This window comes from Elephas maximus, chromosome X (assembly GCF_024166365.1).
Source record: "Elephas maximus indicus isolate mEleMax1 chromosome X, mEleMax1 primary haplotype, whole genome shotgun sequence".
Lineage (NCBI taxonomy): Eukaryota > Metazoa > Chordata > Mammalia > Proboscidea > Elephantidae > Elephas > Elephas maximus.
Window position 1 is genome coordinate 19,140,075 of NC_064846.1, and position 24,552 is coordinate 19,164,626.

Consider the following 24,552-nt stretch of genomic DNA (forward strand, 5'->3'; position numbering starts at 1 on the left):
TCCTTTATTTGTTCTTCCACCAAGGTCAAGTGCTAGAACATTCGAATCACAAACTGAGCACTTACTCTTTGTCCAACACTCTGCTGGGTTCTGTGGAAGTTGGGAGGAAAGAACAAGCAATGATGCCTGCTTTCAAAGAACGCATTCAAAGCAAATTAAAACACAAGTTGCAACTAGAAAACAAACCAAAACAGTTGATGCCAGATGGTGCAGTCTCAACAATAGATTCCATGCAAGTTCAGAGAAGGGAGCCATCAAGAACAAGACATTATGGGAATAGGACTTGAAGAGGAGGCCCACGAAGAGCAAACGGGAGGATGTTGTAAGGTGGAGGCTGTTCTTACTTGGGAGAGAACAGGAACATGGTTGTCCTGCTGGCCAATGAGGAAAGCAGACTGCTGGGAGCAGAGGAAGCCTGTTGGGCACAGTGAAGAAAAGGCTGACTGAGTCAGGGAGGGTCAGGTTATGGAGAACTGTGGACGTCAGGCAAGAGCATTTCTGATTGATACAGCAGGCGATCAGAAACTATGAGAGGTTTCTGCGTTGTAGATGGACATGATGACAGGGGTGTTTATGACACTTGATCTGACAACTGTATATGTCAGGTAGATTGGAGGGGATGCAGCTACAGACAGAATTACCAGCTGGGATGGGAAGTGATAAGTAACCCCAACTAGGATGGTGGCAAAGGGAATGGAGCCTAAGGGCCAAGTTCGAGACACATTGAGAAGGGAAAGTCAACAGGAAGTGATGACCCACGGGCTAGAGTTTTAGGCCTGCTGACTTTCAAGTACCTGTACATATCCAGGTGGAGATGTTCTGTGGGTGAAGGGTCAGGCTTAGAGTCAGAGCTTTGGATCTCACCGACAGATGTGCCATTCGAGGGAGTAAATATCCAGAGAGAAGCACAGGGGGCTGAAGATGGAGTGTTCTTTTAGGAGGAGGGCAGGGGAAGGGAGGAAGGTTGTTTGCATCACCTGGTATGATTTATCGGGTGTTAGAATGGTCATCCCTCTCCCCAGACATCTGCCTGCGCTCTGTGACATCTCTGTGTCGGAGATTCATTACTTTGGTTTATTAAACACTCATTGAAAATGCAGATACCCTAGGGAAGGTTCAGGTAGTGAGTCGAACTATTAGTTATTCACAGTTCTGGGGTAAACCTCTTAGGTGAAGGGAGCATCAGTGCTGTGGGGCGGGGAGCAAGACGAAAGGTGTAGAGAAGAACCAGGGGCGTGCGTGGTCATGGAAATTCTGTAAGGAGCACTTCAAGATGGTCAGTGTGCTGAGTGTTGCTGAAGGTTCAGAGGTCAAAGAGCATGAGGACCAAGAAGAAGCCATTGGGTTTTGCTGGAAGGGAATTACTGATGACTTTGAGAGAGCGGGGGTGGGGGGGTGGAGTTGTGGAAGACAGCAATGGGGAGGAAATGAAGGCAGCAGGTGATTTGGCAATAAAATGTCAAGAACAAGGGAGTGTGCCTAGAGAACCACAAGGACAAGAGAAGGCCTATTAGGACAGGAGACGTGCAGATGTTCAAGGCAAAAGACGCAAAGCTTGTAGTGAAAAAAGGCCAGGTTGCTCTTCTCATGTGAGCGGAAGGAGATGGAGACAGACAAAAGGATCATTGTATCAAAGATTTCTGGTGGGGAAAACCAGATGTAATTTTTGAATCCACTAATTGCAGAGCTGTTTAAAGGGTACAGAGAAGCCCTCATGTGTAAAGTTTCCTTTAATGGAGCCCTGGTAGTATACTGATTAAGAAAGAGCTCAGCTGCTAACCAAAAAGGTCGGCGGTTCAAATCCACCAAGTGCTCCTTGGAAACCCTATGGGGGCAGTTCTGCTCTGTCTTATAGGGTCGCTATGAGTGGGAACCGACTCCACGGCACCTAACAACAATTGCATAGCTGTTCAAGGGGGTGCAGAGAAACCCTCAGGTGTAAAGTTTCTTTTAGTACCTTAAAAAAGTATTTGCTTCTTTGTGTTTACATGGGTACAATGATTATCCTGTTCTTAATGATTAAGCATAATTCTATGAATAAGAACTTAACAAACATGTTATAGTGTAATAAATTTCCTATTACCCACAAGCCCCTTCACTTTGCTACTTTTCCAATTAAAACCGCATTTTTGTCTTGTGAACCTAGAGCTTACTTCGTGTTCACGAATAACACATCTCACTGGCTTCAGTTGAGGCAGGACTGCATTAACTGGGAGGGAAACAAGCCTCACTATTTGTATGTAACTGTTTTGTACAGGAGGAGCACTGGTGGCTCAGTGGTTAAGAGCTCAGCTGCTAACCAAAAGATCAGCGGTTCGAATTCACCAGGGGCTCCTTGGAAACCTTACGGGGTAGTTCTACTCTGTCCTATAGGGCAGCTATGAGTTGGAATCAACTCAACAGCAATAGGTTTTATGGGTTGGGTTTTTGGTTATGTACAGGAAAGAGAGAGAACAACTGTGGGTTTATGTGCATTTCAAAGTAAAATCAAACTAGTTTTGTGCTTTTAAGTAGGCTAGCTTTTTAAGAAAAATCGTCATTCATGCTTCAGTTGATTATATAAGCTCTGTGTTACAAAACACTGATTCCAGAAGTTCTTAAAAAAATTGTCCAATTTCTCTTCTCCATTGAATGTTTTTTTCATTCCACTTCAGGAAAAAGAGGAGCGGTACCTCATGTTATTTTCAAATGTTTTGCTAATGCTTTCTGCAAGTCCTCGGATGAGTGGCTTTATCTACCAGGTTAGTAGATTTCATATAAAACAAGTAGCAGGGCCCAGAAAGAAAACAGGTTCCCATCCATATGCACTATCTCCACTATGGCATTAAAAGCTCCAGCCAGAAAAGGCAGAATGTTCTGACCCTGCACTGTAAATAAACAGCTTGTAGAAGCAGCTGTTCCTTAGGTCAAAGACCTTTGTATTGCTGTCATGAGTTTATCCTGAATATCTACTGCCCTGGTGACGAGCTAAGTTATGAATGTGTAATTGGAAATTGGGGGCCCTGGTGGCACGGCGGTTAAGTGCTTGACTGCCAACCAAAAGGTTGATGGTTTGAACCCACCAGTGGCTCCATGGGAGAAAAGACCTGGCGATCTGCTCCAGTAAAGATGACACCCTTGGAAACCCTACGCAGCAGTTCTGCTCTGACCGATTGGGTCGCTAGGAGTCAGAATCGACTGGACGGCAATGGATAATTGGAAATCAAAATCGACGACTAGATAAATCAGCAGCAGCAATTTATAGGCCCATGACTTTATTGCTGAGAAAACCATACCTGGGGCTACGGTTGTCTTATTGCGGTTACCTCATGTGATTTGGTTTTCAAAGATGCAGGCCACTGACCTCTTTAGGAAATTAGACTTCCTCCAGTTTGCTCCCAAAATATAGAGTTTTATAAGTTGCAGGGGTTTTTTTTTATACTTTTGCCTGAGGAGCCCTGGTGGTGCAGTGGATAAGCGCTCAGCTGCCAACCAAAAGGTTGGTGGTTCAAACCCACCAGCTGCTCCATGGGAGAAAGATGTGGCAGTCTGATTCCATAAAGATTACAGCCTTGGAAGCCCTTTGGGGGCGGTTCTACTCCATCCTATAGGGTCGCTATGAGTCAGAGTATCTCCAGCCATAATTCAGCAGTGATTCCTGAGAGGGTCAGAAAATCTAATAGAAATAAGCAGAGACCCGCATAACCACAGAATTAATGGTAATTCTCTTTTACTGGTAGGGAAAAATATCAATAGCAGGAATGGTGGTGACAAGATTAGATGAAATTGAAGGGAATGACCACACATTTGAAATCACAGGTAGGTAATTTTCTTTTTTTCATGTAGCTACTTCAAATTCTTTTTGGAATGAAGTGGGGTTTAAATCAATAAATGCTATTATTTTCTATCATATAGTCCCTGTGCAAGTTTTACATGGGCATGGCAAAATCTATTCCATTTTCTGGGATAATTAGGGTACAGAGAAATCTTGTGGTCACTCAAAAGCCTCGGCTTTGCCATTAGTTCCAATCTTCTCTTGCATAAGAGCTACTTTTTCGAGCTAAGAAATAACAAAATGGACTGATGTCAATGTAATTTTCTCTCTTCTGTCCTCTCTTCCCTGGTGGCAGAGGAGCCAAAGATGTGGACTTTTATCAGCAGTTTCATCATTAGCCTAGGAATTAGCAAGATTTGGCTGTATTTCTCAAAAGTGCTGAGAAACCAGGAAGCTTTGTTCACAAATTGAGCAAAATGCTGGCCATCACTAAGGCTCACTGGCATCTGGGCATATTATCCTTTTTGCCAGGCCTAAGTGATTTACATGTATGTAATGGCTGCACTTTTTTGCAATGATAAGACAAAGCGGCTCGGACTGGGATAATGGCCCCAGGCCTTCCCCCTTCTTTCTCGATAGAGAGCCTAAGAGTCGCTGTTTGCCCAATGATTGGAACCAGTCTTCGTTTGATCTTGGTCTGATTTTGATACTGGGGGAACCAATACACAAGACTATGAACTAGGTGGGCTACGTATACAGAGGGCGTACTTAAATTTTTGGCTTGTCAATTCGTTTATAGTGAAATTTTATGCTTCTTTTAAAATCCTGTTATGCAGTGAAAATCAAGGAGAGTCTTCTAAATCAAATACGAACATTTATTTCTTTATTATCACACCAAATAAGTTCCTGATATACAGGTTTAAGCAGGGTTTTACCCCATAGATCCACCACCTGCTTGTCAGTTTGTCGTACTGTGGTGGCTTGTGTGTCGCTATGATTCTGGAAGCTATGCCACGGATATTTCAAATACCAGCAGGGTCGCCCTTGGTGGACAGGTTTCAGCAGAGCTTCCAGGCTAAGATAAACTCAGAAGAAGGATCTGGTAATCTGCTTCTGAAAATTAGCCAATGAAAATCTTATGGATAACATACCAACGATTGTGAGAATGGAGCAGGACCGGGCAATGTTTCGTTCTGTTATACATGAGGTTGCCTTGAGTTGGAGCCAGCTCAGTGGCAACTAACAACAACAACACCCCATAGATATAGAAGCCCCTGAGGATAGACGTGCGGGATTTATTTGCGCGGAGCAAGTTTATGAGGCAAGCTCAAGGTTGTCCTTGCCTTTTGTTTTCCAACGCTCATAATTGGGTGATGCAGGTAACCTGACAGAGAGACTGGTGGTCCACTGCAACAACAGTCAGGACTTACAGGAATGGCTGGAGCAGCTCTGCAAACTGACCCGAGGACCTGCCTCTTGCAGTTCGTTGTCCAAAACCTCGTCATCCTGCAGCGCTCATTCCGTAAGTAGTCCATTTGTCCCGCCCAAAGATTGTTGAGTCTTTTGTCACATCCTGCCTGCTGAAGACTTACAAGAAGCAGGGAGCATGCCATTAGTCTGAGTCATTTATAATATTTATAGATTTTGAAGTCCAGTTAAACCTCATTAATTCAGATTTCTTGCTGTGAAGGCCTGTGAAAATTAGTGAAAAGTTTGACTTAGAGGTATGTAGTTTCGTTCGAGAGTATTAAGTTATTCCAACTAACTGCTAATAACTGTTTCTAACCAGTGATCCTGCTAAGATGTTTTAATGAGCCAACACGCCTTATTTTAATTAGCAACAGTTATTCTCGTATTAATAATGTGCTAAGTCTACACAGTGTACCTTCGTAAGTACTTCAGTATCTCCGTGTAATCTCATTTATGCTAACACATTTGCTCAGTAACCCTCCTGAAAGGTAAACTTTTAGCATTGCCTTCTTCTGAGTTACCACAAATTTAGAATTCATGGAATTTGAATTGATGAGCGTTTACTGTACTTGCTGAGTGAGATGGAAGCTATGTGGTGCTGTCTGTTAACACTTAGAACCTGCGATGCCAAAATTCCGGTTCTGAACACTGTGTGTTGTGGTGGAGAGAACATGGGCCTTGGCATCAAACCTGGGTTCAAATCTTGGCTCTGCTAGTTACTAGCTAGTTACCTCGCTTGCTGAGTCTAAGGTGGTCCTGATGAAATAACCAACTGAAGCACCTAATATAGTGGGTTAATATAGTGCTAAACACATGACTGAAGCCATTAAGTGTTAACTGTTAATGCAACTTTCCTGCCTTACAGAGGGGAAAAAAAAATCTGACTTTAATAAAATTTCTGAAGAGAGAGAGGATCATGGGATGTTGAGTCAGTTTTGTGCTGTTTCTTGGAAACTCCGTAATCTATGACTGCAAAGTGTCAGTTCTCAAACCGGAGACTTTTGTTTTCCCATCTTTCCCTTTCTGTGGCTGGCTTTGTTGATCATTCTAGATCCAATCAGGCTATTGTTATTCTTTCACTATGTGGCACCAGGTTGGGTTCAGATGGCAGATTGCCAACATCTCATCAGACATTTTCCCAGTCTTTTAGCTCTACTGGACAGCCCCGAGGACCCTTGGAGCCTCCTCAAATTATAAAACCGTGGAGTTTAAGTTGTCTACGACCTGCACCTCCACTTAGACCATCAGCAGCACTAGGTTATAAAGAGGTAATTTTGCTACATGTGGTATAAAATGCTTCTGACAAGCTAATTTTATAGCTTATTACAAATAGTTCTGTGGGAATGTGCTAGAATTTATGCTAGGTGATACACGCCAGTCAACCTTGGATTGCTAGACTCAGTGATTTCTATTTGTTAATTTTCCATTTCCCCCAGTGTTCATCCACAAATATTTATTGAACATCCACAGGATTTCTGTGCACCACCTGAGTTTTTCGGTGTCTTCCGGAAGTGCCACTGGTTTTCCTTTATAACGATTATGATAATTCTATAAATTAGTAACTATGTGCACACATCTCCAACAAGAGCTACTTCATTCGAGTTGAATTCCCAACCAAGCAGATCGAATTCTGCATTTTGGATCATTGTGATCTATTAAAGTGTTATGGGATCAAGTCACGAGTTAGAACTATGAAAGTGATATTTCTCGCAGTTGGAGAGGGAGAATAATTTACTGAAAGGAACGTCTTTTTTAAAAAGGCTTTTCAGAGACAACCTGAGAGAAGAAAAATTGATATTTGAGTAGTGTCAGGATTTAAGGTTTTTTTTTTTCTTTAGGTCGTAGTCAGGAAATGTCGATCAATAGCTTCCGTAACTGCGTGGAGTGTTACCTTTTCCATCCCAGCAGTTTTTTTTTTTTTTTCCCCTAACCTGCTTCTAGTTTTTTTTCACATCTCAGAAAGTGGCTCATTTATTCGCAACTTCTGTAAATAAGTTTTGTTGAGTGAAGAGTACACTGGTGACAGTTATGAGATGCAATTTAGAATTATGGTGCAAAGGCACCATTTATTTCTCTATCAAATGGGTGTTTTGATGAATGACACAGACTTAGCTCAGTTAAGAGTTTGTTTTGATTTAAAGCACTGTGCTGCTGTTTCGATTAATTGTTGCCTCCAGCAATTAGTGAAGTAAAATCTAGAAAATATTTGGACAGTGGAGGGTTTGTTGATCCCTTCAAATCTACGTGATAGGAGATATAACCCTGGAGCTGAACCTTTATTATGTGCCTATATTCAGAATTTGACCAGGAAACAGTCTTATAGGTTTGCTTTGGAAATTGATGTGTAAGTCCTGCAATCAGCCAATTTTCTTCTTCGAATTCCTAATCTGGGAATGATGCCTCACAGTTCTCTAGGTCCCCGTTTTAATGCTGGCTATTTTGTATCTGTGAGTTACTAAATTCAAATTAAGGTGAGCTTAAAGGGTAAAATTGACTTAATCCTTCACATAACTAATCTATTAAAACTAAGGCATGATCACTTTGTTTCTGCTGGGGGAAGAGAGTGATTAATATTTTCTTACTACGTGGTGTACATTTCAGTAATTTTCAGCATTTGGTATTCTGCACAGAACTGTATTCCTTGGGCTTTTGCATGATGGTATTGCACCTGGAACTAATGTGGGGACCGTGATGATATTCTTTCTGGGTAATTTATGATAACACTAACATGTCAAATGTTGTTTTAGAGTTATTGATAAATGGATGGGGTCATTATAATCATCAACCTCTCACGCTCATCTTCTCTTTCTTTACATATTCACTTTAGAGGATGTCTTATATCTTAAAGGTAAGGGTAGAACAATCTCTTTGGCTTACAGTGACATCATAATGCTTATGCTGTAACCTTTGACGCTTGTTTTGCCCCTTGTTGCAATTGGTGGCTAAAATATGAAGATGCAATTCTGACATGTAAGTACTTCAAAAAGCAGGCTCTTGTGAAATGCATAGGGAAATGTCATCTTATAACGTCTTAACAATGCCTGTTTTCCTGTGTGCTTTTTAAAAAATGCTTTTGTTCCTGTCATTTACGTATAAGCAAGCTTTCATGTCTGTCTGTTTTCAAGTCTGAGTGGATCACTGTGGCTAAGTGGAAGAAATGAAATTCTTTGTTTCATATATTTTTAAAGTACTAATTATTATCCCTGCACCACGTATGTACATCGCATGGGATATTGGGATAAGAAAACAAAGTCTAAGATTCTCACCTGCTTACTTGCATATTGATCATAAGCATTTTTTTTTAGACCTGCTGGGTATTCCTATGGCAAAAACAAATGCAAAATAACCCATATCTGTCTTATCTACTACCTAAAAATGTGACTTTATGTATGCATTCTCAAGCTTGACTGTAGATGTGTTACTCCTAATCTAGACTTTTTTACCAGGAAATTCTTCATCTGGCTCATCTCTCTGACCTTGGGAAAATTATTTAGTCTCTCTGCCTCAATTTCCCTGTCTGAGAAATGAAAATTGCATTCTTCTTTGTGGGACTGTTGCTAAGAAAAAATGAAATACTTCTGAAGCTTTTCGAAAAGTTACATATACTACATTAGTAGTTACGGTTGTTATTTAATACCCTTAAGTGCATCACTGGGGAACATGAGCCCAGTCAGGAACACTGTTCTTTCTCTAGAGCTGACATCCATTCTCTCTGCAGATGGTACCCTCAGGCATTTGGCCCTCCTGGAGAATCTGCCCCATCTTTAATAGGCAGGCTTCATTCCTGTTCCCACCCGTATGACAATTGAGAGGATAATGTCGTTGCCTCTGTTTTATTTAACCTTCTAGAGCTTATTGGAGCCGTGTGTGAAATGTTAAATTTTGATGCACTCGTAACTATCAAAATAAGAAAGAAGTGTTCTATTCAAGTTCATTTGCTCTTTGTAATATTGTTTTTGGGGGAGAATTTTAATTCATTAAGAAACGTCTATCCTTACAGGAGTCTAGTAAAAGTCCCAAAACGATGAAGAAGTTTCTTCATAAAAGAAAGACCGAAAGAAAACCATCAGAGGAGGAATATGTGATTAGGAAAAGTATGTGTTTAGTACTTTCTGAGAGTTAATTGTGGATAAACTAATATGAGGTTGTTTTTTTTTTTTTTTTTAAAGCAGATGATTAGAGCAATTTGTTCTCAGCATCATCTGTTACATAAAAATGAATGGGAGGGTTTGGTCACCTCTAAGACTTTTTTGAATAAGCTGCCTCCTGCTGTACTTCATGTCACCTTAGGCAGACACCATCTGTGTCATCTTCATGTTGAATATTTTTCTCTGCTTGGTTCTAGAGCTGCTGAAGGGGCCCATTTGCTATAACCCACTACCACCATTGCTGTTGAGTCGATTCCGACTCATAGCGACCCTACTATGGATGTATTTTTTTCTCTTTGTTTCCAAGGTCTGAGCTAATTTCCTGTACAAAGGTAGAGTAAATAGAACTGAAGGCTGAAAGCTTTCTGGAAGTGTAATTCTCAGTGACATTCTCAGTTAGCCAAGGAATTAGCCTGCTGACATCTAGAAACATGGCTGATATAGGGATGGACTGCAAAGTCAGTCAGCCAGTCAATAGTGCCTATTTGGCTAGAAGGCTGTGAACAAAATACTTTGGGGCACATGTCAAGGAGTAGGTGATGTCTCACAAAGAGGTGACAGAACTTGTTATATACCTGTTGGAGGTAAAGTTTGGATCAATCTTCACTTGACTCCAACTTCTCCATCCCCCACCCCTCACCCACAGTTAGATGTGTACATAAGTATGTGAACATGATGTTACCCTGCAGTCATTTCAAGACTGACTTGGGAGGGAAGGAGCGAGGGAGGGTGAATCAGTGACTATGCTGGCTGGTTGGAAAATGGGTGGGGCTGATGGGGGGAAAGCTTCCTAGAGAAGGTGACCTTGAACTGTAAAGGAGAGGAAGGATGTGGTGTATCAGACAAGAGCTGAAGCCAGCATCAAGCCCAGTGCTATCATTGTAGCCTCCAAGAAGCTGGCAGGACCCCAATCTAGAGCTCTGACCTGCAGGAGCAGGCCACCCTGGGCGCCGACTTACTGAGGCTCACCCCAGTGCTCCTTGAGGATGCTGTCACTCTGGCTCCCTCAGGAGGGTTGGGCAGCTTTTTCTCCTGCCTTTCAGAGACACCACTGGTCAAAGCAGCTAGTCCCAGGGAATGGGGTGCACTGCATCATTTTGAGGGTGACAAGGCATCTATTTCTACAAAAAAGTAATTATGAATTAAATTTGACAGGTACAGCTGCTCTAGAAGAGGACGCTCAGATTCTCAAAGTGATCGAAGCCTACTGTACCAGCGCAAATTTCCAACAAGGTCGTAGCTCAAATTGTTGTTGGGTACCGTCGAGTTGATTCTGGCTCATAGCTACCCTATTGGACAGAGTAGAACTGTCCCATAGTTTTGCTAGACTGTAATCTTTATGGGAACAGATTGCCAGGTCTTTCCTCCCATAGAGCCGCTGGGTGGGTTTGAACTGCCGACTATTTAGGTTAGCAGCTGAGTACTTAACCATTGCGCCACCAGGGCACCATAGCTCAAGTAGGCTCCCCCAAACTACTTCCTCTAGCTAACGATGTTCCTTTTAACTGCTCACTGCCCCATAGAAAAATAGAAAAGCCACCAAGATAGGCTGTAGGGTGTATAAACCAGGCAGCTTCATGCAAAGGAGCCATGCAGGACTGCATCTTTCAGATAAGGTGGTTTTGCTACCAAGTGGTTTGTTTACCCACTGTTTCTTTTCACCCAGAGAGAAAGAGAGATGCAAGAGTCAAAAAAGTTGGAGGTGATAGAAATGAAAAAAAATTTTTTTTTAAGTTATTTCCCTTTGAAGTACACAGATGCCTTCACCAACACTAGTTAGGAATTAAAGAGCCCAGAGAGTTCCTGTGTCTGTGAACTGATGCTAATCTCTTCTTATAGGCGAATTTGGAAAGGAAGTCAAAATACTATCTTTGATCAGCTGCATATTTAAGAAAACCATGCTTCACCAAACTCAAGTTTCAAAGTTCTGAAAATCTGGAAATGTAGCTACTTAGCAGGGGCTGCTCAAAATGTATAAAATATATCAGAGAACAAAGGCTGTAAATCTTTACAGAAGCAGACTGCCACATCTTTCTCCCGCCGTGCAGCTGGTGGGTTAGAACCGCCGACCTTTCAGTTAGCAGCTGAATGCTTAACCACTGTACCACCAGGGCTCTCCTAATAGGGAGCTTTTAGGTGAGGGTATTTCCCTGAACAACTTTCAGGCTGCAAACTGAAAGTGAGATAATATTTTCTGATTCATCCTTATGTTGTTTAAAAGCCAGGTCACAGTAATTGTGCCTTTTGTCTTCTATTATTCTAGACACTCAGGATACCTTTTGTGAGGGTTTTGCACCTGTATAAGAAATGAATAGTCCAGAATACTCCACTTTGGACAGCCCAGCAACCAATCACTTGAGTGCGGGAGGGTATTTTTTAGGTAGACTGCCTTGATGTATTCTTTCAATTAGCACGTCTCCAAGGCTATCATGAGGAGAGTGTTCAATGTGCAAGTTGACCCATTTGGCTGTGAAGATCTTCTGCTCCAGAGACAAAACCTGACTTGGGGCATATTCAGCTCTGATGACAAGTTTCCAAGAGCCAGGGGAGGAAAGCAAAAGCAGTTATATAATAAGAATTAGAAAAGGTGGGGGGAGGGGGACAAGAAAACACCAGAAAAAGCATCCCTAACTCAAAAAAGGAGTCACTGGGTAGTACATATGGTTAACAAGCTCGGCTACTATCTAAAAGGTTTGAGGTTCGAGTCCATTCAGAGGCACCTCAGAAGAAAGGCCTGGTGATCTACTTCGAAAAAATCAGCCAATGAAAACCTTACGGAGCACAGTTCTACTCTGACACATGTGGGGTCACCATGAGTTGTAGTCAACTCAACAACTTTTTTTTTTAACACAAAATTTGATCTCATCCCCTCCCCCATGACCTCTTTTCACGTAGACAGATCTACGAAGAGGCAGGTGATCTGGCCCCAAGAGTCACGTTTTTGCCCCTCCTTCTCCCTAGCCCACCATGTACACGTGAAAAGTGTCTAGCACAGTACTTAGCACACAGCAGGCATTTTACTATCATGGTAACCTACCGCCTCTATCCCTCCCTGACCACAAGTCCTGATTCCTTAGAATTGTCAGTCTGTTATCCACTTACTAAGGCCCTCTGAAGTGCTAGGCCCTGTGGAAGGCAGAGATGCATCTGCCCTCAATAAAAGGGACGGGGGTGAGTGAAAGCAGAGAGTATAGACAACTCTGAAAGAGCTTGGCTCAGAAGAGCGGAGGGCAGTGGCTCAGGGAGACCAAAGGTCAAGGGCCTTGAAGCTTATTTATGCGACCTGAGAGGAAGGATCCAGAAGTGAGGGGGAGGCTGGAGGTACAGAAGAGCTGTTTGGTAGACCCCGTTTCCAGAGACCATCTGAACATAGGCTGGGGATGCCGGCATCTTTGGTCTGATGTGGTATTCTCCCAACCCTACTCTACCCGTGATCGACATAAAATAAGTCTTCACTGACCCTACCTTACCCTATAGGACTCTAAAGAGAATGAAGGACAGACAGTGTCTTGGTTGAAGACAGGCATTACCCGTGGCCCTTTCACATTATTTCTCTGAATACAAAATGTCCAGTCCCCCTTTCCGCCCCCCATTGAATCAATTTATTTGGACATTTAGAATTTTTCATGTCAGGAAGGTTCAGTCAGCAAATGTTGGGTGGCTGCCCTCTGGGTGCAAGGTAGCACCATGTTACCAACCAAGGCGCATCAATAACCGCAATAGAAAGGAACTAACACCTATAAATAGACTTCACTAGTAACTCTCCCCTCTCCTCCCTCTTGCAACCCTTGTCTGTAGGTACTCGCAAAGATTCTGTTCCACAAGTCTTACTCCCTGAGGAAGAGAAACTCATCATTGAAGAAACCAGAAGTAATGGCCAGACCATCACTGAAGAGAAGTGAGTAGAGTGGGCTAATCCTTTCCTGGTTTGTCTGGGGGCTGGAAAGGAGGTTCTGGCAGGGCAGGGTGGCTCTTGTAAAGCGGGTACTGAAGGAGAGTCCCTTCTCATCTGGGAATGTGGCCCTCTTTCTGCTGAGCATGCATTGGGTAGCTTTGGGAAGGCTGCTCCCAACAAAGGGAAGGAAAAGGCAGAGGCAGAGGGCCCAGAACACTCCCGAATGGTTCAGTCTGGTGGCTACTACTGGAGCCAGCTGCCCTGTACTGCAAGGTGCTTCATAGCACATGAGAATATTGGTGCTCTGGAGGGGTTTAGGGGTCCCTGGGTGGCACTAACAGTTAAGCACTATGCTATTAACCAAGAGGTTGGTGGTTCAAATCTACCCAGACGTGCCTCAGAGGAAAAGCCTGGTGATTTGCTTCCGAAAGGTCATAGCCATGAAAACTCCACGAAGCGCAGGTCTACTTTGAAATACATGGGGTTACCATGAATTGGGATTGACTCCATTGGTTTTTTTTTGGTTTGGAGGGGTTTAAGAGATGCCTGAAAAGACCACAGCACTGGTTTCTCTGCCCAGAGGGCTGCCTCTTGCATTTATGAAGTTAGGCACTGGACTTTCACATACTTAACAGTGTTTAAAACCCTACAGCAATCCGGTGAGATATTACTCTTACCACTTTTACAGATGAGGAAACTGAGGTTCAGGGAAATTATGTCTCTAGCCTTCCTCTGCACAGTAGCAAGTGTGACCTAATGGGGAAAAATCAGGTTAAGTACCTCATGGTTCATAAAATAAACACAAAGTAACCAAATAATTCATTTGTTTAAACTTGAGTCATTTCTGAAGTCAAGCCCTGAATTTGCATACAACAGCATGTTTCAAAATGCTTAGCATTGACAATGTATTTTTATACCTGGTGTATGAAGTGATAGAGTACTGGGGCTCCAGAGAACAGTCCTGGTTCAACTTCCAAGTCAGCGATTCACAAACTGCATGACCTGGAGCAAACCCCTTTACTGCCATGTGCCTCAGTTTCCTCATCTATAAAAGGGGGGTGATAATAATACGTTCAGGGTTGTTGTGAGGTTAAATGGAATAATAAGTGTAAAGGCTAGCATGTGATAATCACTCAATAAATGATGATCATTTTAATAGTAATTATTGTAGCTATATCAATTCCTACAACAATTTTGTGAAGTTTTCAGGGAATGTGGTATTATTGAGACCAAAGACGATGACAAGGAAGCTCATTATCCAAGATGAAAGGACCAGTAAGTGGTAGAAGCAGATCTGGAACTCAGATCTCCAACCTCCTTGTCCAGGGAAAGAGAGAGGAAGAAGTTGTCCCACAACCCAGCTAGGGTGCTTTGTCCTTTCTCTGGTAATATATGTACATTTCAAGAGGAATTTTCTAGAAACAATACCCCTGACTTTGTGTCATGTAGGGTTATGTAAAGGAGCCCTGGTGATATAGCGGTTAAGCACTGGGCTGCTAACCGAAAAGTTGGTGGTTTGAATCCGCTAATGGAGAAAGACCAGGCAATCTGCTCCCATAAAGATTTTAGCCTAGGAAACCCTATGGGTCAGGTCTACTCTGTCCTATAGGGTCACCATGGGTCAGAATTGACTCAGCGACACCTAACAATAACAGGGTCATGTAGGGTCAGATAGATGAGAAAGGCAATGCCACAGCACGGATATTGTAGAATAGTCAAGGCTTTGTGCTACCTCTCATCATACATTAATTTATTACTACCCCAGAAACAGAGAAACCAAGACCATCTGATGGGCCCTACCCTCTTGTTTTGTACTCATCTGAGCTGGGAAGTGAGTGGTAAAGGAGGAGGGAAGCATGGAAAAGGTGCAGTGGCATGGCATTTGAATGAGCATGTGAGGGGTTGTTTTTAGCCCATAAAAACAAGGAACATGAACGAGACTAAATGGGCACACCAACCCAGGGGCAAGGACTAGAAGACAGGAGGGGACAGGAAAGCTAATAATGGGGAACCCAAGGTGGAAAAGGGGAGAATGTTGACACATCATGGGGTTGGCAATCAATGTCACAAAACAATAAGTGCATTAATTGTTTAATGAGAAACTAATTTGCCCTGTAAAACATCATCTAAAGCACAATAAAAAACATATGTTAGCAAACAAAACAATGACAAAAAAAAAAAAAAAACAAGGAACACGGGGACCATTCAGGGCAGTGCCTCCCAAGTAACTATATGGATCACCTAAAAAGTCCACAGCTTTTCAGGACCTGTACTTTTATAAATCTGCTTTCAATGTTAAGTAGTACTTCTTCATTGCCAACAATTCATCTCTGAATATTATCTCTACGTTCTAGGAGCCTCGTTGACACTGTTTATGCCTTGAAGGATGAGGTCAAAGAACTGAAGCAGGTAATCAAACGGGAAAGTCATTCTCTCACACCAAAGCAGAACCACTCCCTTCTCCTTGCCACACACTCCTTGGTGCTGTTAGGAAAGGTCCAGAAGGAAAGTGGTGCGGTGGGGACTTGCCTTTGCCTTCTATTATCGAGGTGGGTTTTGTTGATTTTAAACACGTGGCCTTGGGTTTAAATTTCTTTCTGAGGCTTGTTTAAATTCCTATTTAGCAGTTTGCAATAGAGTCCCAAACTTAGTTATGACTTTCATATTCCCTGACACCTGTAAAGAGGATTAAGCAAAGATAAGTTATTCCTGGATGTGTCAGTGTAAGCAGAACTCTAAATCATGGTTTGTGGGCTCCTCTGCAAATGTGATTGGTGCTCCATGATACACACTCTTCCCTGTGGGTCATGGATCTGACCGAGAACTTGTCTCCCAGTGTGTTGTGGACCAACTGTACCTGGTGGCGGCAGGGTTAAGGATGAGTTGGAGAGGAGAGAGTCCGGGGACTGGAAGACCGCTTAGGAAGTTATTTCAAAACTGAGGGTGAGACATGATGAGGTCCTCAACTGAGGTGGCAGTGAGGCTGTGGAAGAGAATGGTTGTAAAGGAAGGCACATTGCAGAGTTAGAACCTATCGAAGAGGATGGTGTGATGTGGGTATTAAGAAAGAGTTAGGTCCATCAACAGATGAATGGATAAACAGAATGTGGTATATAATATACAATGGAATATTACTCAGCATAAAGAGAAATAAGTCCTGATGCATGCCACAACATGGATGAAACTTGAAAACATCGTGCTGAGCAAAGTAAGTCAGCCACAAAAGGACAAATACTGTATGATCTCACTTATATGAAATAAGCGAATATATGTAAAAGAAAAAAAATTTTTTTTCTTTAGAGATCAAAAATTAATAATGGTTACCAGGGGTAGGAGGGAGGGAGAAAGGGGGAGTTTTTGCTTAGGGGGCACTGAGTTCATGTTAATGGTGGTGGAACGATTTGGAAAAGGACAGCAAGAATAGTTGTACAACTTGAAGAACGTAATTAATGTCACTGAATTGTACATGTAGAAATTGTTGAGTTGGCATATGTTTTGTTTTGTATATTTTCACTGTAAAAAATAAATGAAAGAGAAAAAGTCTGGGATTAAAGATAAAGTTTCTTACCAGGGTATCCAGTTTGATATGGTGGCGTCCCTCATGGAGATCAGGAACCACAGGAGGAGAAGTGTGGGGTGATGGGGGAGATAATGAGTTCAATTTAGGACATAGTGAGTTTGAGGTGCTTGTAGCACGTTGGCATTTGGGGTTGTGGGCCTGGTGTTTAGGAGATGGGGTCAGACCCAGAGAGATTGAGGAGGCCCCTTAGTAGACCCTTGAGCTGAAAGACACTAAGTGAAGAGAGTGTTGAATGTGAAGAGGGCCGGGACCAGAATCTTAGAGAATGCCAATATTTCATAAAAGAAGATTGCAGAGGTGGTACTCAGAGAGAGGAAGGACAGCCAGGAGACTGCCTTGTCTTGGAAGCTGAGGGAGGGGAGTTTGAGGAAGGAATATGTAGCCAGTGGTGAAGGCTCTGAGACGATGAGTAGGAGGAGCCTTGCGAAGGGGGTCACTGTGTTTGGTAATTAATGATTTTTTGTTTCCATTGTAGGAGAATAAAAGAATGAAGCAATGCCTGGAAGAAGAATTGAAATCAAGAAGGGACCTAGAAAAGCTGGTCCGGAGGTTGCTGAAGCAAACGGATGAATGTATTCGGGCTGAGTCCAGTAGCAAGACCTCGATTCTTCCATAACCATCACTGTGCAGCTGGGCAGAGTGTGCCTTTAGGGCATCTAGAAATGTCCAGCTGAGTGATTTGACTCAGTTTGCTCACTTCTTTGGTTTTTATTTTGCGTTCGAGTCTCTCTCTCTTTCTCTCTCTCCATGTCTCTCCCCCATACCTCCCTCCTCCCTCTCTCTTATTTCTTTCTCTGTGTGTGTGGTATCTTTGCTTGGGTGTTTGTTGTTGTTTGGTTATTAGTTGATTGTTTTGTTTTTAAACAGGGGAAAGAGCAAGTGGTGGTGGTAGAAGTCTCCCCAGAGTCTTTTCCATTCAATAAGAAAAGGAAAGCTAATGCAGACCAATGACTTCAAATGGTCTTCAGATGGCCTTCAATTCACAGTGCCTCTGCAAAACCATTGTCTCAGGTCACTCTTGTTGGGCTCAGCTGCTGTCCCAAAGGGGCTGGCCATGGTTGGTTAAGTGTGAACCCAATTTTCCCCCCCAATTTTCCTGTACCTGGAAGCCCCTCAGTACCTAATATGCTGAAGGCACAGTGTCCTGGGCTATGACTAGAATAGGAAGAAAGACAAACGTATTTGCCTGAATGATCCTGCTGCCCTTACCTAGCCCATCATGTGCCACCCCTCAGTGCACACCCTTTTTCAATTACTCCCTATGTTATCTGTTAGAAGGAAACAACAGTGCCCTTATTCCTTTTTTGTTGGTTTACATTTTAACTCAGTGGGGCAGAAGCTCTGGTTATTCATGCCAACGCCAAATCCATTAGCAAGTCGCACTGAACAGCCCTTCCCTCAGCAGCAGAGTTGACCACCTCTTCATAGTGCATGATGGGCTTTTTTCTTAGCCTTCTGACTAGTGTGTAAGCTTTGTACTTCGCAGTGCTTTTAGCCAATGGTACCAAGCAGTATGTAAGCCTAGTATGGGTGTGTTTTGCTTACTTCTTAAAAAAGTAGTTAGTCTGTGAGCAGTTACTTTCTCTACCTTGCATATTCAAGCTGTGACCTTTCATCCTTCGAAACAATCTGCATTGAAGAGATCTTGTGCCCTAGTAGACAGCTCTCATTCACTTTATTGTTCTCCCACATATGCTGTAAAAAGTTGTGATATTCATTGGCCTCTTTGAGTAGGAAGCTAAGCATTATTTGCAGTCATGTGCTGATGGTCCAGTTTGTATATCCAGGGTGAAAAGGCCCCTCTGGCATCTGGGTGGTGGTTACTAGTAGAGCTGATTTTCTCAAGTTGCTCATCGAATCAAATCAGCAACTTTGGAAGACTCCCAGAAATTAGAACTGTGAGAAACTGGGTTGAGAAGAGTCACAGAGGGCAGCACACATCCAAATTCAACACAGTTGAGAGTTTGCCCCAGGTTCTAGGACAGAGGAGACCCTCCCACCCCCAAAGACAGGTGAAATATCACCGAATGGGGAAGATCACTGGAAAGAGGGACAAAGAGCCAATGGACTGATCAAAGTTGTCTTCCAGGTGCACTTGATGGGTGCCTGCAAATGTGGGTTTTGCAAATGTTGTTTAGAAACCAAACTTGAAGTTTGAAACTCCCAGCTTGCTGAAGGAGCCCTTTTTCTCTCTGATATTGGGGGGTCTCAGGGGCCCATAGCTCCATGGTACGGGGCTGTTGTCTGCTGGCTGCACAGTAGAAATGACAACATCCACAGGGAGTGGACTATTCCTGTGGTCCAACATCAGCCACCCACACCCAGCTGTCTTTGGAAGCTGAAGAGTGAAGATTTCTAGGAATGGCTGTTGTTATTTTCAGCACAGCAGTTTAGATATGACACCCTCACTTAAAAATTTAAACCATCTACAGTTCACATCTTAGAATCTGCCCTGTCTGCTGTTAGTCAACGGCTTGCAATAAATGCGCCAACTCTATCCATAGGAAACCTTTTTGTGATTACGAAAGACTTTAGTTGATAATGTATAGGATTGCTTCAAATAGTGACGGGTCTTTCTTTGAAAGTGATGTGTACATAGGCATGCGTTGGTACTTCGCCTTCCTGCTGGGAGGCCCTTGGTACGGAGTGGTGTCATGCGCTCACACACTAAAAAATAATATAAAGGAAATGAAGCCATGTTAACCTGAGAGCAGTGTCTCCATAATTGTGTTGTTTACAATACTCTGTCAATGGGTTCCCGTTACCGTGTAATTAAACTGCTGCCCTTAACAGCCTTTTAGTTTCTCTTCTGTCATGCCCCTTCTTACACAAGCTCAATTTTTCTAACTTGTTTTTATTTTGAAAACTTTTAAAATGGACATTTTCAATAAATAAGAATAACAATGCTTTATAAAATAAGTCCTTTGTTTCTTTTTTTCACTAGCCGGTGTGCAGAGAGATTTCTTGTGCTGGGTCAGCTTCCTTTCTCATTTCCCTCATTAGCTAGTCCACTGTCTTTAGGCCCCTTAGTCAGCCTCTACCTTTGTCAGCCAGGCAGATGACATTTGCTCCCTACTTTACAGAGAAAATAGACACCATGAGACAGAATCTTCCTTAACTTCTTTACCCCTCTTGACCTCTGACTCCAACCTGTAAACTGTCTGTACTCCTTCTCACCATTTTTCTTCCAACATTAGAGAAAGATATATCCGTTTCCCTACACAAGTTTATCCTTGGTTTTTAGTCTTGTCCCTTTCCTTTATATTTTGTAGGATTTCATCAATCAATGACATCCTATATTTTGACCACAGCTGAAATGCTGGTTCAGTGGTTAGGATGATAAAATTTGCTCTACCTCAAGATAGAAGAACTGGATATTATCTACTGCTACTCAGCACCCATTCCTACCCCTTTTATCTTTCCTCCCTGGAAAGCTAAAAAAAAATTATTTCCCAGACTGTCTTGCAGCTAGAATTCTGTATACAATGTGGGTTCTGAAACAATTTTGGTTCTGACAATGAGATGCGCATAAATAAGGTTTGAAAGGCTTAAGTGAAGTAGAAGCTATCTTCCTGGGGCTTGGTGGCTGACAGGCAGGTTCCAAAGATGTGTCTGTGGCATCTATACTCCATGTTCCAGTGTGTCAAGTCACAACTTTGTGGGTGACGGACTGTAGTTGTATCAGTGATGGGAGCAATGGCAGCAGAAGTTTCCTGATATCTGGACCACAACTACAGTGAGATGACCTTAAAGCCAATAGTCCAGTGGCAGCCCCCTGACTTCCACTTCTCCTACCTGAGATACCTTCAGTGGTTTCTGTTTCCTGCCTTGAGCTAATAAATAGAGCATTCCACCTCCCATGGGCCAGAAATTGCACTAAGTGGTTTACATGGTTAAGCTCATGTAAACCCTCACAACAACCCTATGAGGTATGTGCTATTGTTAGTTCCAGTTTACAAATGCACAGAGGCACAGAAATATTGAATAAGATGTTAGTGAGTGAGAGAGCTGGGAGTTTGTAAGTGAAGGAACCCCTGGCCTGTCTGCCTCTAGGATCTATGTTCTTTCTACCACATTCCCTCCTCTGTGCTTGGTCCCTAACCAGGCTTCTACCTCAGCAATCCACCCTGATGAAGCTTCCAGTGAGCTCTTAATGGACAAATTCAAGGGACATTTTTTTTCAATACTTATCCTTGAAGTCTCTGCAGTATTTGGCCCCTTGCCTTCTTGATAAGTCTCTCCTTCCTTGTTTTTTTTTTTTTAATTTTTATTGTGCTTTAAGTGGAAGTTTACAAATCAAGTCAGTCTCTCACACAAAAACTTATATACACCTTGCTACATATTCCCAATTGCTCTCCCCCTAATGAGACAACCCGCTCCCTCCGTCCACTCTGTCTTTTTGTGTTCATTTTGCCAGCTTCTAATGCCCTCTACCCTCTCATCTCCCCTCCAGGGAGGAGATACCAACATAGTCTCAAGTGTCCACCTGATCCAAGAAGCTCACTCCTCACCAGCATCCCTCTCCAACCCACTGTCCAGTCCAATCCCTGTCTGAAAAGTTGGCTTTGGGAATGGTTCCTGTCCTGGGGCAACAGAAGGTCTGGGGGCCATGACCACCGGGGTCCTTCTAGTCTCAGTCAGGCCATTAAGTCTGGTCTTATGAGAATTTGGGGTCTGCATCCCACTGCTCTCCTGCTCCCTCAGGGGTTCTCTGTTGTGTTGTAGCCAGGCACCATCTAGCTCTTCTGGTCTCAGGCTGATGTAGTCTCTGGTTTATGTGGCCCTTTCTGTCTCTTGGGCTAATAATTACCTTGTGTCCTTGGTGTTCTACATTCTCCTTTGATCCAGGTGGATTGAGACCAATTGATGCATCTTACATGGCCGCTTGCTAGCATTTAAGACCCCAGACACCACTCTCCAAAGTGGGATGCAGAATGTTTCCTTAATAGATTTTATTATGCCAATTGACTTAGATGTCCCCTGAAACCATGGTCCCCAAAACCCTGCCCCTGCTACGCTGGCCTTCGAAGCATTCAGTTGATTCAGGAAACTTCTTTGCTTTTGGTTTAGTCCAGTTGTGCTGACCGCACCTGTATTGTGTGCTGTCTTTCCCTTCACCTAAGGTAGTTCTTATCTACTATCTAATTAGTGAGTACCCCTCTCCCATCATCCCTCCCTCCCCCCTTTCGTAACCATCAAAGAATATTTTCTTCTCTGTTTAAACTATTTCTCGAGTTCTTGTAATAGTGGCCTTATGCAATATTTGTCCTTTTGCAACTGACTAATTTCACTCAGCATAATGCCTTCCAGGTTCCTCCATGTTATGAAATGTTTCACAGATTCATCACTGTTCTTTATTGATGCATAGTATTCCATTGTGTGAATATACAATAATTTATCCATTCATCCATTCATGGGCACCTTGGTTGCTTCCACCTTTTTGCTATTGTAAACAGTGCTGCACTGAACACTGGTGTGCATATATCTGTTCGTGTAGAGGCTCTTATTTCTCTAGGATATATTCCAAGGAGTGGGATTGCTGGATAGTATGGTAGTTCCTTGGTTTTTATGATATCACACTTCCCTGACTTTCGTTCAACCTTCTGATCACTCCTCAGTCTCCTTTGCTGGATTTGCCTCCTTTGCCTGTCCCCTGAACACTGCTGATCCTCAACACTCTTTTCCTCTTCCCTTTTACAGCTTCTTCCTGGACAATTTTGTTTGTGCCTACAACTTTATCTACCAAAATACAGATGACTCCCAAGCTCATATTTTGTCCATTTTGACCTTTCTTCTGAGCTCCAGCCCCACGGATGCAACTGCCTTCTGGACATCTCAGCTAGGATGTCCTAAACCAAAAAACCAAACCCAGTGCCATCAAGTTGATTCCAACTCATCAAGCTCAGCATGTCCAGAACTAGACTCCTCTCCTTATCTCTCATTCCAAGTGGACAGCACTTCTGGCCACTCAGTTGTCCCAGCCAGAAACATGGGCATTATCCTTCATTCCATCCTTTCCATCAACGCTTTAAAACTTTATACATTACCAAAAACCAAAAACCAAACCCATTGCCATCGAGTTGATTCTGACTCATAGTGACCCTATAGTACAGAGTAGAACTGCCCCATAGAGTTTCCAAGGAGCGCCTGGTGGACTTGAACTGCGGACTTTTTAGTTAGCAGCCACCTGCTTAACCACTGAACCACCAGGGCTCCAAATTTATACATTAACTCTTTATAAATCTAGTCATCAAGCCTTACCATTTTTAACTATGCTGTATCCATCCTCATGACCACGGCCCTGTTTTGGGGCCCAAGTGTTGATATGACCTCATGATTTCTACAATACATGTATGTGTCTATGCAAGGAGCTCTGGTGGCACAACGGTTAAGTGCTCGACTGCTAACTGAAAGGTTGGTGGTTCGAACTCACCCAGCTGTTCTGCGGGAGTAAGACCTGGTGATCTACTTCCATAAAGATTACAGCCAGGAAAACCCTATGGGGCAGTTCTACTCTGTCACACGGAGTCACAATGAGTTGGAATTGACTCAACAACATCTAACAACAACAGATGTGTTTATACACGCACATGTGTACATTTATAGGTATGTGGTATGTATATATTAGGATTACCAGGTGAAATATAACATTCAAATTTCAGATAAACAACAAATGGAAACCCTGCTGGTGTAGTGGTTAAGTGCTACAGCTGCTAACCAAAAGATCGGCAGTTCGAATCCACCAGGCGCTCCTTGGAAACTATGAGGCAGTTCTGCTCTGTCCTATAGGGTCGCTATGAGTTCGAATTGACGGCAATGGGTTTTTTTTTTTTTTTATGTCCCAAATATTGCATAAAGCAAAAAATGCAACGGCCATCGAGTCAATTCCAACTCATAGCGACCCTGTAGAGTTTCCAAGGAGCACCTGGTGGATTCGAACTGCTAACCTTTTGGTTAGCAACTGTAGCCACTTGACCACTACGCCACCAGGGTTTCCAAATATTGCATAAGATGCAGTTATACTAAAACATTTCATTGTTTACCTGAAATTCAAATTTAACTGAGTGTCTTGTATTTTCATTTGCTGAATCTGGCAAGCTTAGTATGCGTGTGTATTTACATATGTATATAAATGCATACCTTTCTTCACACACAAAGCCCTGGTGGAGCAGTGGTTAAGTGCTCAGCTGCTAATGGAGATGTCAGGTTCGAACCCATGAGACACACTGAGGGAGAAAGATGTGGCAGTCTGCTTCTGTAAAGATTTACGGCCTTGGAAACCCTATTGGGCAGTTTTACTCTGTCCTATAGGGTCTCTATGAGTCCGAATTGACGGCAATGGGTTTGTGTTTTTTTGTTCCTCACACCTATCATTTATGTAGTTTTTCAGCCAGAAAAGTGTAACCTGAGTCCAACCATGAGGAAACATCAGACAAACTCAAAATGAACGTTCTACTTAAAAAAAAGAGATGGTCGTACCACATTAGTCCAAAATGTCAATGTCATAAAAGACAAAGAAAAGCCGTGGAAATGTTCCTGACCAAAGGAGACTAAAGAGACATGACAACTAAATGCAATGCCTGATTCTAGATTGGGTCCTGTACTGGAATGGGGAGGGAGAATTGTATAAAGGACATTATTGGGTCAATTGACAACCGGAAGACAAATGGTAGATTAGCATCAATGTTAAGTTTGCTGAAGCTGA

The 24,552-nt window shown here is 42.8% G+C and overlaps 1 protein-coding gene across 9 annotated transcripts in view; it reads left to right on the top strand.

The window, feature by feature from the left end:
* Window positions 1–18,865, top strand: part of ARHGEF6 (Rac/Cdc42 guanine nucleotide exchange factor 6) — a 115,409-nt gene extending 96,544 nt beyond the window's left edge. For 4 of the 9 annotated variants that reach the window (XM_049872922.1, XM_049872926.1, XM_049872923.1 and 1 more), the window contains 10 exons: window positions 2,655–2,741; window positions 3,720–3,798; window positions 5,134–5,276; window positions 6,355–6,492; window positions 8,052–8,072; window positions 9,225–9,318; window positions 10,528–10,605; window positions 13,171–13,270; window positions 15,622–15,676; window positions 17,323–18,865. In XM_049872922.1, the coding sequence (XP_049728879.1) occupies window positions 2,655–2,741; window positions 3,720–3,798; window positions 5,134–5,276; window positions 6,355–6,492; window positions 8,052–8,072; window positions 9,225–9,318; window positions 10,528–10,605; window positions 13,171–13,270; window positions 15,622–15,676; window positions 17,323–17,463 (936 nt within the window). In that variant the 3' untranslated portion in view covers window positions 17,464–18,865. The remainder of the gene's footprint in view (window positions 1–2,654; window positions 2,742–3,719; window positions 3,799–5,133; window positions 5,277–6,354; window positions 6,493–8,051; window positions 8,073–9,224; window positions 9,319–10,527; window positions 10,606–13,170; window positions 13,271–15,621; window positions 15,677–17,322) is intronic. The other 5 variants (XM_049872924.1, XM_049872927.1, XM_049872925.1 and 2 more) reach the window with 4 other exon arrangements.
* Window positions 18,866–24,552: the final 5,687 nt, after the last annotated feature.